The sequence below is a fragment of the Carcharhinus amblyrhynchos genome, chromosome 4, assembly GCF_965287045.1.
Source record: "Carcharhinus amblyrhynchos chromosome 4, sCarAmb.v2.hapA, whole genome shotgun sequence".
In the NCBI taxonomy this organism is placed as follows: Eukaryota; Metazoa; Chordata; class Chondrichthyes; order Carcharhiniformes; family Carcharhinidae; genus Carcharhinus; species Carcharhinus amblyrhynchos.
The window spans coordinates 89,688,418-89,701,794 of NC_137327.1; the positions used below are offsets into that span (position 1 = coordinate 89,688,418).

General features: G+C 44.6%; 1 protein-coding gene across 6 annotated transcripts in view; it reads right to left on the reverse strand.

The window, feature by feature from the left end:
* gdpd2 (glycerophosphodiester phosphodiesterase domain containing 2) overlaps nucleotides 1–13,377 on the reverse strand; it is a 147,851-nt gene that overhangs the window by 29,024 nt on the left and 105,450 nt on the right. For all 6 annotated transcript variants that reach the window (XM_080187518.1, XM_080187520.1, XM_080187514.1 and 3 more), the window contains 3 exons: nucleotides 5,108–5,182; nucleotides 4,398–4,543; nucleotides 1,421–1,503 (listed from right to left, as the gene is read on the reverse strand). In XM_080187518.1, coding sequence (XP_080043644.1) covers nucleotides 1,421–1,503; nucleotides 4,398–4,543; nucleotides 5,108–5,182 — 304 coding nt within the window. The remainder of the gene's footprint in view (nucleotides 1–1,420; nucleotides 1,504–4,397; nucleotides 4,544–5,107; nucleotides 5,183–13,377) is intronic.

The window sequence follows — 13,377 nt, forward strand, 5'->3', positions numbered from 1 at the left end:
CTGGAGGGGTATGGCATGGGAGCAGCATTCTATCTTTTTTTGCTCATGCAGAGTTGGAGGCACCAATTGGAGCTGTAGGATTTTGGGCGTGTTAAGCCTTGCCCACAGGCTTGTGCAGCGCGAATCACAGATAGTTTTGCAAGCAGCGTGCGAATGGAGACACCAGAACAGATCTAAAAGTCAGGTCTGTAGCACTCCCAGTTTCAAATCCGCCCAGCACTTAGAATCAAAATTAGGGCCCACTGTTGCCTCATTGCGATCTTTCCAAAACAACTTCACAGAGAAGATATCCTACATGGCAGTGGCAGAAATTAAATTAGCCCAATTAAGGAGTCACCTGACAGCACTAATTGAAGAAACATAGCAATTTTGCTGGAGTAATGCAATCCTCCTGCTGTTTCTACATTTTGGCAAGTAAAAGCTGCTCGGCTTAGTTGCAGGCTTGAGGCAGTTCAGTCTTGTTCAGGCACTCTGCCCAATTTTCTATCTATGGGGAGGCAATGGCATGGTGGTATTATTGCTAGATTTTAATGTTCTGGGGAACTGGGTTTGAATACCACCACAGCAGATTGTGGAATTAAAATTCAAGTAAAATATATTTGGAATTAAGAATCTACTGATGATTATAAAACCATTGCTGATTGCTGGAAAAACCCATCTCGTTCACTAATGTCATTTAGGGAAGAAAATCTGATGACCTTACCTGGTCAAATGACTTCAGAGCTACAGCAATGTGGTTGATTCTCAACTGCTTTCAGGCATTCAGGGATGGGCAATAAATGTTGGCCAGCCAGCAACGTCTATGTCCCACAAATGAATTTAAAAAATTTAGACACCCCCCTCTCCCCACAGTAGTGATTGAAGCCCCTCACCTGTTCTTTCCTACACTCAGTCTCTCGATCCTTAACCCCTACCCCTCTCACTGGGGCCTGACATTTCCCTGAGCTCCAAAGCTGACTAGTCTCACCTTTAAATCTGGCCTTCTAGTGTTCTTGTACTGGACTGCCATAGTCCCAAAACTGGCCAACATTTCTGGTCAGTAGCTGTTGGAGGTGGAACAGCCTCAGAGATGGGAATGGAACCTGGCGTTAGCCACTTAATGGCCTGACTGCCTTAATATTAGGATGTGGCCTCCTGTCCCTATGGAGTCGGGGCCCATCCCTGACTTCTCAGCCAAGAGCCATGAACATTACTTTCACAAAAATTCCACCTGTTTACTCTTCTTCATTCTCCAAATATGATATGTGATCTGCTTAGTATTTCCAGAATTTTTGATAAGTATTTTGGATTTCCAACTTGATGGTGGTAGGTGGGGTGGGTATGAGAGCTTGGAAGGGAATCACAGTTATTGCTCAGGGGCTATGTACTTGGTAACTCCAAGACATTTATTGGTTAAAAAAAAAGACTGCTTGTCACATACCTGATCTGCACATCAGTTTCAAAAGTAGATGCCTCACACTTCACAGTTTCCTCAAAAGACATTATGGTGTTCTCTGGAGCCAACTAAAACAATATATAGAACAGTCACTAATGCCTGTGCCAGCATTAAACACTCCTATGTCAAATACAACATGGGTTAGGTGACGAATATGTTATCTCTACATTTTTCCATTAATCATTCCCAGGTCTGGTGCAACATGAGTTTGATGGAGAATAAAGCTTAGTCTAACACTAAGCTCTTCCCACACTGTCTTATTAGGCATTCTCAGATCATCTACATCGGGGATTTGATGGAGCATAAAATCCTCTCAGCAACATTGCATCAGCATACTTAGTCAAATATAGCAAATGATGGGTGCAGAGTTAAGCTCCCTTGCAACTAACCAATTAAACACTCCCTGATCAGATAGCGTAGGAGGCAAGTATGGGGTTGTCCTGCACAATCAATAAAGGCATGATTTCTCACAACAAATGTTGCTTTAGAAAGCTGTTCCGTAGACTGCAAGAAATTTAGTTTAATTGTCTGACAAACATAAATAGTGCAAAACCAATGGAATGGATTTTATCTAATCTGGCCAGTGGAAATTGGTGAGATTCAGGCAAAAATGCCTTGGGTTACTTATCTGTTGGAAAGCTGCCTGGATTCTGCTATTTCTGATTTTAATGAATGGTTTTAAGTAGGCAGCTAAGCTACCCACTCAAAGCTGGCAGTGCTCATATTCTCATGAGCAAATAGAGATTCCATTACATGTACCACAACAGATGGCAGATGTTAATTATTTATTAACTGTGCTTAATTGTATTCAGATTCTGGGCATTCATTTGAACCCATGCAAATAGTCATAAAGACAATGGTTGTTGGATTAGGAGATGCATGCTTGTAATCTATAACTCAGTAAATAAATGTAAAGGTGCACGAAGGTTGTGATGAACCTAGTAAGGAAGAAAAGAAAGGCGTACAAAAGGTTCAGAGAGCTAGGAGATGTTAAGGATCTGGAGGAGTATATGGTTTGTAGAAAGGAGCTTAAAAAGGAAATTAGGAGAGCCAGAAGGGGTTATGAGAATGCCTTGGCAAGTAAGATTAAGGAGAATCCCAAGACGTTCTACAAATATGTGAAGAGTAAAAGGGTGAGAAGTGAAAGGATTGGACCTATTTGAGGTGAAGGGGGAAAAAGTCTGTGTGGAACCAGAAGAAATGGCAGAGGTGCTTAATGAGTACTTTGCCTCGGTATTCACAGTGGAAAATGATCTGGGAGGTTGTACTGCAGATTTGCGGCGGACTGAAAAGATTGAGTATGTGGACGTTAAGAAAGAGGATGCGTTGGAACTTTTAAATTCTATCAAGATAGATAAGTCGCCGGGACCGGATGGGATGTACCCCAGGTTACCGTGGGAGGTGAAGGAAGAGATTGCAGAGCCCCTGGCGATGATCTTTGTGTTGCCGATGGAGATGGGAGAGGTTCTGGAGGATTGCGGATGTGGTTCCTATTTTCAAGAAAGGGTTCATGGATAGCCCGGGAAATTACCGACCGGTGAGTCTGACCTCAGTGGTTGGTAAGTTGATGGAGAGGATTCTGAGGGACAGGATTTATGAACATTTAGAGAAGTTTAGTATGATCAGAAATGGTCAGCACGGCTTTGTCAAGGGCAGATCGTGCCTTATGAGCCTTGTTGAGTTCTTCAAAAATGTGACTGAACACATTGACAAAGGAAGAGTGGTGGATGTGGTTTACATGGACTTCAGCAAGATGTTTGATAAGGTCCCCCATGCAAGACTTCTTGAGAAGGTGAGAGGGCATGGGATCCAAGGGGCTTTGGCCTTGTGGATCCAGAACTGGCTTGCCTGCAGAAGGCAGAGAGTGGTGGTGGATGGGTCTTTTTCTGCATGGAGGTTGGTCACCAGTGGAGTGCCCCAGGGATCTGTTCTAGGACCCTTGCTGTTTGTCATTTTCATAAATGACCTGGATGAGGACGTGGAGGAATGGGTTAGTAAGTTCGCCGACAACACAAAGGTTGGTGGTGTTGTGGATAGTCTGGAGGGATGTCAGAAGTTGCAACGTGATAGGATGCAAGACTGGATGGAGAAGTGGCACATGGACTTCAACATGGATAAATGTGTATCGGCCCATTCTGACACGTTCAATGGGATGAAGGAGTACAATATCAAGGGTAGGACTCTTAGCAGTGTTGAGGAGCAGAAGGATCTTGGGATCCGGGTCCATAGGACTCTTAAATCGGCCTTGAAGCTGGAGGATGTGGTCAAGAAGGCGTATGATGTGCTAGCCTTCATTAATCAAGGGATTGAGTTTAGGAGTCGGGAGGTAATGCTGCAACTTTATAAGACCCTTGTCAGACCTCACTTGGAGTACTGTGCGCAGTTCTGGTCGCCTCACTACAGGAAGGATGTGGAAGCTATTGAGAGGGTGCAGAGGAGATTTACAAGGATGTTGCCTGGATTGGGAGGCATGCCTTATGAAGATAGGTTGAGGAGCTAGGTCTCTTCTCTCTGGAGAGATGAAGGTTGAGAGGCGACCTGATAGAGGTTTACAAAATGTTGAGAGGAATAGCTAGGGTGGATTCTTGGAGGCTATTTCCCAGGGCTGAAATGGTCGCTTCGAGAGGACACAGGTTTAAGGTGCTGGGGAGCAGGTACAGAGGAGATGTCAGGGGTAAGTTTTTCACTCAGAGGGTAGTGAGTGAGTGGAATTGGCTGCTGTCAGTGGTGGTAGAGGCAAACTCGCTGGGGTCTTTTAAAAGACTTCAGGGTGACTACGTGGGATTTAATGGGATTGAGAGTTATAGATAGTTCTATGGCCTAGTAGGTATGGATATGATTGGCGCAACTTGTGGGCCAAAGGACCTGTTTGTGCTGTAGTGTTCTATGTTCTGTGTAAAAGATTGATTCTCGTTCTATCCTTTAGCGATTGCCTTTTTGGAATAGAACAGCAGATACCTACCATGGGTGCTCCACGGTGCCCCATCATAGTCGGTCGTGGTGCCAAATTTTCTTTTTCAATAATACAAGGAGAGGAAATTGCACAAGGAATGAAATAAAGACTTATCACAACTCCGAAATAGAATGTTGGTAGGATAACCTGGAAAACTGAAAAGCAAAGTGTAACCATTATAAAGATTCTGGCACTGTACCTCTATCATTTTCAGCAAACTGATTCACTGGCCTCGGTGGTTATGGGAAGCACAGGGGTGGGATGAGGGGGAGATTTAGTAACTGGAATATCCAGAAGTTTGGGGTTTCTTAAAGGTCCCATCAAATTTAAAATAAGGATCAGATTAATATTTTTGGAGTTCATTTCATGGCCACAGACAATAATATTGAGTTAACAGGATGGCTGACTGGCTGATGAATGAGCCAGCCTTCAACAATGGCTACAGCTGAGTGGTGAGGAAGAATGGAGGGAAAAGGGGTGGAAATTGGGTAGGCAGGATTTCATCTTGGATCATTGTGGTCTTCAGGGGGTGCCAGTGAGATCATCATTGAGGAGATGGACATGGTGAGGTGGATGTTGGTATCATTAGGGTTCCAGGCATATTGGTCGGTGGCCAGAGAATTGTAGGGGATGGTCCAACCACGAGATGAAGCAGGTTTGTTTGGGGTGTGAAGGAAGGGGGTTGGGGAGCAAGAAGAAAGCACTCATGGTCCACATACCAATTTGATCCATATATTTTTTCCTCTTTGTCAGGTTTCTTGATGCCTGGGAAGTTGAGCCAGTCAGTATTAAATCTGAAACAGAAGTAAAATCTTAGGCATGTAGTCTCATTTCCCCAGTCAGCCTCCAATACAACCCATCCACCCTGATGTTTCAAATTATCCCCTCTGATTCTAATCATTATTGCTAAGGTTTATCTCCATTATTTTTGCCAGTGGATGTTAGTATCAGAAGGTCATAAGGAATGGAAGCAACATGAAATCCATCAAATCTATGGAATCCCTCTATAAAAGGCACAGAATGCAAATCAATATGCAATTCATTGCATGACTTAGGGTAAATAGAAAGGATTGGCCTTTGTGAGATGGACAATGTTGGAGACTGTAATGCTACGAAAGTGATGCTCAGGCACATCGCCTGAGTGCTCAGTAGGATTTATGAAGGGAAGAAGTTATCACTGACTGCCATGTCAGTGACCACATCTCTCCCAAATGCCAAGGCAATGTAGGGCATAAAATTTGCAAGTTTTACCAAATGCGGGGTAATGAGTGCTTGTCAATAATCAAACAAATAATTTGTTTGACACCAGCATTATTTACACATGAAGCTGGTGTTAGAAGAGATAATGGTGTCTGTGTGTTACTCTATCTTTAGGTGGTCAAGCATTAACCATTGAGAATGTTTTTCCTGTTAGAGCCATCTAACTGTTGTAACACTGGCGTGAGTGCATCCAAGCGTGCAATGTTATTTGGCCGATGTTGCCACTATACTTCAATTATGTGCTGTTGCTTAAGGACGTGCACTAGTGGAGTATGAATCATATTCCATAACAACCATATGGTCCCTATTGTGCCTTCAAAAGATGACCTGGTTGAATGTGACCTATACTGCCTCTGTGATCATTGTGAGACTGATGAAGACGACAATGAAGATTTTGCTGTATTCCTTGCATCAAAGTAGGAAGAGAATTCAATCATGAAAACATATTGTAATGAATGGAGGGCGACTTGATGAGTCTTCAGAATAAAAGGGCTTTATAAGAACATAAGAAATAGGAGCAGGAGTAGGCCATCTAGCCCTTCGAGCCTGCCCCGCCATTCAATAAGATCAAGGCTGATCTGTTGTGGCTCAGTTCCACTTTCCCGCCCTCTCCCCATATAACCCTTAATCCCCTCGCTTATCAAAAACCCATCAACCCGCGTCTTAAAAATATTTAGCGAGGCAGCCTCCACCACTTCAACGGGCAGAGAACTCCAGAGATTCACCACCCTTTGAGTGAAGAAGTTCCTCCTCAACTCCGTTCTAAACCGCCCCCCCTTTATCTTGAGGCTGTGCCCCCTAGTCCTACTGTCTTTGCCTGTTTAATAATGAATTTTTTGTCTCCACAGGCATTTAAGTCCAGCAAGGGGCATGCATGCGGCAGGTTGTAGTGGGTTGCTCTTGGACGTTGCTTCGGGAGTTGCCTATTGCTTCATGTCGTTAGTGTGCTTAAACTGGACCATCTCGAGGGTAACATGACAGCTCAGAGACTATCTCTGTTGCTGTGCGGACACATGGATTTGGGCCTGTGTCTGAGGGAGTTTGCACGTTCTCCCCGTGGTTGCGTGGGTTTCCTCCGGGTACTCCGGTTTCCTCCCACATCCCAAAGATGTGCTTTTAGGCTGATTGATTGGGTAACAAATTGTCCCCATATTGGACCTCCCTGATCCTCCTACATTAGGCGTAGACTAAAATCATGAATAGGTCACTGAGACAGTGGGACGGCGGCGCGGGCTCGTTGGGCCGAAGGGCCTGTTTCCCGTGCTGTGTTGTTCTTTGTACTGTCCTTTCTGAGCGGGAAGAGTCCACCTCTATCCTATCCGTCCCATTCATTATCTTATATGTCTCAATGAGATCTCCCCTCATTCTTCTAAACTCTAACGAGTACAAGCCTAGTTTATTCAGCCTCTCCTCATAGCTCAACCCCCTCAACTCCGGCATCAGCCTAGTAAACCTCCTCTGCACTCCCTCCAAGGCCAAAATACCCTTGCGTAAATGCGGCGACAAAAACTGCACACAGTACTCCAGCTGCGGCCTCCCCAGTGCCCTATACTGCTGCAGCAAGACCTCCCTACTTTTATATTCAATCCCCCTCGCTATGAAGGCCAGCATCCCATTTGCCTTCCTGACCACCTGCTGCACCTGCAAGCTGGGTTTTTGCGACTCATGCACAAGGACCCCGAGGTCCCTCTGCACCGTCGCCTACTGCAGTTTTTCGCCACGTAAGTAATAGCCCTTCCTACCATTATTCCTACCAAAGTAGACCACCTCGCACTTGCCAACATTAAATTCCATTTGCCAGTTCCTGGCCCATTCGCCCAGCCTATCTAGATCCTTCTGCAGACTCTCCACACCCTCCGTGCAATTTGCCGTTCCACCAATCTTGGTGTCATCAGCAAATTTCGACACCATACACTCGGTTCCCTCCTCCAGATCATCTATATAAATGGTAAATAGCTGAGGCCCCAGCACCGACCCCTGGGGCAACATAAAGGTTAACTCTATTGGTTAACTCTTATTGCCATCATAAAGGTTAACTCTATATAAAAATAAGGCCGAAAGAATAACTATGCAACTGTACACTACTCCTCCCTGGCTCCAATCCTTCTCAACCTGGGATACGTGCCTTCGCACTCGATTGGCTAAGTTTCCTGCCTTGACACTCCAACTACATGAGCCTGAGGTGTCTTGCTACCACATTCTTTCCCCCCAAACTCCTGAAGTCACCTAAAGAGAAAGAAAATCATTAATACAAGCAATAATTTGCAAAAAAAAAATCAGGGGAAACCCCCCCAAAATGATTTGTTGTCATAAGCTTAGTCAATCTGGTGACTTCTGCATTCTTACAGAATGTCTCAACTCCAAGCTAGATTTGTCTGGATATGAAAAATTAGTTTGGGCTGAGGCAAATGGCAAACTCTACAGCATAGGAGACCAGCCCTGTCCTTTCCACACCCTTAACAGCCACTCATGGCAGTCTTGCTGCAAAATTTCTGATCATGATTAAACCTTCATCTTGAAAGACTCGATCATTCTTCCTCGAGTTGTGATTTTCTCTCTTGAGAGGCTTGCCTAGCCTCCACCCACCCACCATGGCCTTAAACAACGTCCCATTAGCAGCTCAGCTGGTATGGTCCTTGTGGTCACATTTGATGTGGTGATGTAAGATAATAAAAAGCTGGTGATCCATAAAGGTAGGTGCCTATTTATTGGCTTCTTCATTGAGGCCTTAAAAGTTTGCATGTATGTTCCGCCAACCCTTTTGATGCTGGTTGGTTAGGTGTTGACCTAACTTGGCGAATGCTATTCGAATTGATAAATTTCTGAAACGCCTTCACAATGAAGGATGTACCACTTTCTGATAGTAAGATCTCTGGGATCACATGAATGGCAAAGATTTGTGGCCCTCAGCGAACATCCCCTTAAAGGAGCCATGCTATCACACTTGTCCTTACCATATTCCTCTTAAAATCTTGTAGTTATGAGGTTGTCAAGGGCAAGTCTGCCAGGTCATGCCACAACTTGAGGCACTAGGTTGTGCATGGCACTGCAAACAAAGAGTTAGACACTCCCTGCAGTGAGTATTGGAAAGCCTGCCTGACTGATCCAAACATCTGAAATGTCATCATTAACAGACCTCTGGTTTGCTCTACTGAAGAACCCATTGGCTGAATGTGCTGTGTTGTCTCCCGCCTCAGTCGTACTCTGTGGCTAAAAATGGGAGACATTAACCATGTCTTTTGCGCTTACTCCTCATCACCAAGGAGCCAACTCTCTGATATCTCTAACACGTGGAGTCACTCAAAGATATACAAGTTGTGCGTGCTGTCTAGGTAGCTAGCACCAACATGCAGGATTTGATTTCTGTAATCACAAATTAGCCGAACATTCAGAGAATGAAATCCTTTTTCAATCAATGAACCTCAAGGCCACGTGTGTGCAGTTGATTGTGTCCTGCACTTGAGGAAAGTCTGTGATCACAGAGAATCTCACAAAGGTGGCAGCCTTGTTTGTTTCAGCCATGAAGAATGGCTGGGTTTTATTGAAAAGCACATCTAATACTTCCCTTATGCATTTTTTTTTGTCACCGATTGTAAGATTGCACAAAGATCTCCAGTGGAGCCCTGGAAGGATCCATCAATAAGAAGGTTTGGTGTGGTGGTAATCTTCAGAGAAACAAGAATTGGTTACCCTTCAAGTCGTTGTGGTGTGAATTTGTTGAGAATCTGAGCTACCACATCCATAGACATGTGACGATGCCTGTAGCACAAGGCAGGAATGCAGTCTGTAGTCCTTGACTTCCCTTACTCTGTATATCTCATAACAAGGCCCTCTGCCTTACAATGTCATGACTTGAGAGGCACTAATATCCAAGTGTGGCAGGGGGGTTGGGAACTGAAATAACAGGCCAGTAAGTGTGGGGACTGGGAAAGAAAGTGAGACAGAGACAAACATAGTGCAGAGTATGAGCAGGCCAAGGGAGGCCGTGGGGTTCAGCAGTACTGGAGATCTGGCATGCATTTGCTTCAATGCAAGAAGTATAACAGGTAAGACAAATGAACTGAGAGTCTGGATTACAGCGTGGAATTATAATGTTATGACATGGTTAAAGGAGGGACAGGACTGGCAGCTTAACATTTCAGGATATTGTTGTTTTAGATGGATTAGAAGGGGAAATAAAAGAGATAGGGAGTTGCACTGCTGATTCGGGAACATATCACAGCTGTGTTGAGGGAGGACACTTTGGAAGGTTCCTGTAGTGAGGCATTATGGGTGGAGCTCAGGAATAGGAAGGGTTAAATCACAATGTTGGGAGTGTACTATAGACCTCTGCACAGCCTGCAGGAGACAGGAGCAGTTGTGTAATTACATACTAAAAAGGTGTGAAAAAAAAGGACAGTTGTATTGGTGACTTAAACTTTTCCCAATTGACTGGAAATCCCTTGTAGCCAGAGACTCGGATGGGGAGCAATTTATTAGAGTTGTCCAGGTGGGCTTTTTGATATAGTATGTTGACAATCTAACCAGGGAGAGGGCCATTCTAGACTTGGTATTGGGAGATGAACATTGCCCAGCTAATCGGTGTTTCAGTGGGGGAGCATTTTTGGCTTAGTGACCATAATTCCATAAGATTTTGGGTAGTATGGTTAAGGACAAGTGTGGCCCAAGGGTGAGTGTGCTTAATTTGATGAGGGCCAATTACATCCAAATTAGACATGAACGGGGGAATGTGGATTAGGAGTGGCTATTTGAGAGCCAATCCATATCTGACATGTGGGAGGCTTTTAAAGGCCAGCTGATTGAAGAGCAGGACAGACATGTCCAGGCACAAACGAAGGATAGAAATGGCAGGATTCAGGAGTCATGGATGACAAGGGTAATTGTAAGCTTAGTCAAAAGGAAAAGGGAAGCATATGATAGGTCTAGGCATCTACAAACTGATGAAGCCCTTCAGGAATATAGTGAAAGTAGGAAGGAACTTAAATGTGGAATTAGGAGGATTAAAGGAGGCCATGAAATGTCTTTAGCAAACCGGGTCAAGGAGAATCCCAAGACTTCTTATGCATATATTAGGAGCAAGAGGGTAACAAGAGAAACAGTATGCCCACTCAGGTACAATGGGGGGAAGTTACATATGAAGCCACAGGAAGTGGGTGAGATCCTTAATGAGTATTTGTATAGCTATTCCCCAAGGAGAAGGATGTGCTGGATGTTGAAGTCAGGGATAGGATTGTGAACACTCTAGGGAATGTCAATATATTGAAGGAGGAAGTATTGAGGTATCCTAAATTGCATTAAGGTAGACAAGTCCCTGGGGCTGGATGGGAGGCAAGGGAAGAAATAGTTGGGGCCTTAACAGATATTTTTGCATCCTCTTTGAACACAGGTGAGGTTTCAGAGGACTGGAAAGAAGCCAATGCTGTTCTCTTATTTAAGAAATGAAACAGGGATAATGCAGGAAATTATAGGCCAGTGAGCCTAATATCAGTGGTGGAGAAGCTTACGGAGAAGATATTGAGGGATAGGGCATATGCACATTTGGAGGAAAATAGACTAGTTAGTGACAAGCAGCTTGGTTTTGTTTGGGGAAGGTCACATCTCACCAACTTGAGTTTTTTGAAAAGCTGACAAAGATAATTGATGACAGAAGGGCTGTGGATAGTTTATATGGATCTTAGTAAGGCTTTTGACAAGGCCCCACATAGCAAACTAAAATTACATGGTATTTGGGGTGGGCTGGCTAGATGGATACAGAACTAACTTGGTTATAGAAGACAGAGTAGCAGTGGAAGAGTGTTTTTCAGAATGGAGATCTGTAGCTAGTGGTATTCCACAGGGATCAGTTCTGGGACCTCTGCTGTTTGTAGTATATACAAAATTATCTGGAGGAATACATGCAGGGGTCTGATTCGTAAGTTTACGGATGATATGAAAATTGGTGGAGTTGTTGATAGTGCTGGGGATTGTCAGACAATACAACAAGATATAGGTAGACTTGAGGTTTGAGCACAGAAATGGCAGTTGGAGTTTAATCGGGACAAATGCAAGGTGATGCATTTTGAAGGGTCAAACTTGAATGTGAATTATACTGTAAATAGAAGAACCTTTAGAAACATTAACATACAGAGGGATCTGGATGTGCAGGTCCACAGTTCTGTAAAAGTGGCAATACAGGTGGCCAATGTGATTAAAAACACATATGGCATGCTTGCCTTCATCAGATGGGGCATTGAGTACAAGAGTTGGCAAATCATGTTGCAGCTATATAAAACCTCGGTTAGGCCGCATTTGGAGTATAATGTGCTGCTCTGGTCACCACATTACCAGAAAGACATGGAACATTTTTAGACAGTGCAAAGGAGGTTCACCAGGCTGTTACCTGGTCTTGAGAGTGCTGACTATGAGGAGAGGCTGAATAAACTTCAGATTGTTTTCACTTAAAAAACAGAGGCTTAGGGGAAACCTCAGAGGTCTACAAAATTATGAGAGGCATAGACAGGGTGGATAGTCAGAGGCTTTTTCTCAGGGTGGAAGTATCAATTACAAGGGGGCACAGGCTCAAGGTGAGAGAGGAAAAATTTAAAGGAGATGTGTGGGGTAAGTTTTTCACGCAGAGGTGGTGGGTGTCTGGAACGTGCTGCCACAAGAGGTGGTGGAAGCAGGCACATTAGTAACAATTAAGAGCCATTTGGATGGGTACATGAATAGCATAACATAAGTAACATAACATAAGAAATAGGAGCACGAGTAGGCCATCTAGCCCCTCGAGTCTGCCCCGCCATTCAATAAGATCAAGGCTGATCTGTCGTGTCTCAGTTCCACATCCCCGTCCTCTCCCCATAACCCTTAATCCCCTTGCCTATCACAAACCTATCAACCCGCGTCTTAAAAATATTTAGCAAGGCAGCCTCCACCACTTCAACGGGAAGAGAATTCCAGAGATTCACCACCCTTTGAGTGAAGAAGTTCCTCCTCAACTCCGTTCTAAACCGCCCCCCCTTTATCCTGAGGCTGTGCCCTCTCGTCCTACTGTCCTTTCTGAGTGGGAAGAGCCTCTCCACCTCTATCCTATCCATCCCATTCATCATCTTCTATGTCTCAATGAGATCTCCCCTCATTCTTCTAAACTGTAATGAGTACAAGCCTAGTTTATTCAGCCTCTCCGCATAGTTCAACCCCCTCAACTCCGGTATCAGCCTAGTAAACCTCCTCTGCACTCCCTCCAAGGCCAAAATATCCTTGTGTAAGTGCGGCGACTAAAACTGCACACAGTACTCCAGCTGCGGCCTCACCAGTGCCCTGTACAGCTGCAGCAAGACCTCCCTACTTTTATATTCAATCCCCCTCGCTATGAAGGCCAACATCCCATTTGCCTTCCTGACCACCTGCTGCACCTGTAGGCTGGGTTTTTGCGACTCATGCACAAGGACCCCAAGGTCCCTCTGCACTGTCGCATGCTGCAGTTTTTCGCCACGTAAGTAATAGTCCTTCCTACCATTATTCCGACCAAAGTGGACAACCTCACATTTGCCAATATTAAATTCCATTTGCCAGTTCCTGGCCCATTCGCCCAGCCTATCTAGATCCTTCTGCAGACTCTCCACACCCTCCGCACAATTTGCCGTTCCACCAATCTTGGTGTCATCAGCAAATTTCGACACCATACGCTGAATAGGCAGGGAATAGAGGGATGTGGACCAAGTAAGGGCCGAAGGTGTTTTTTCAAATT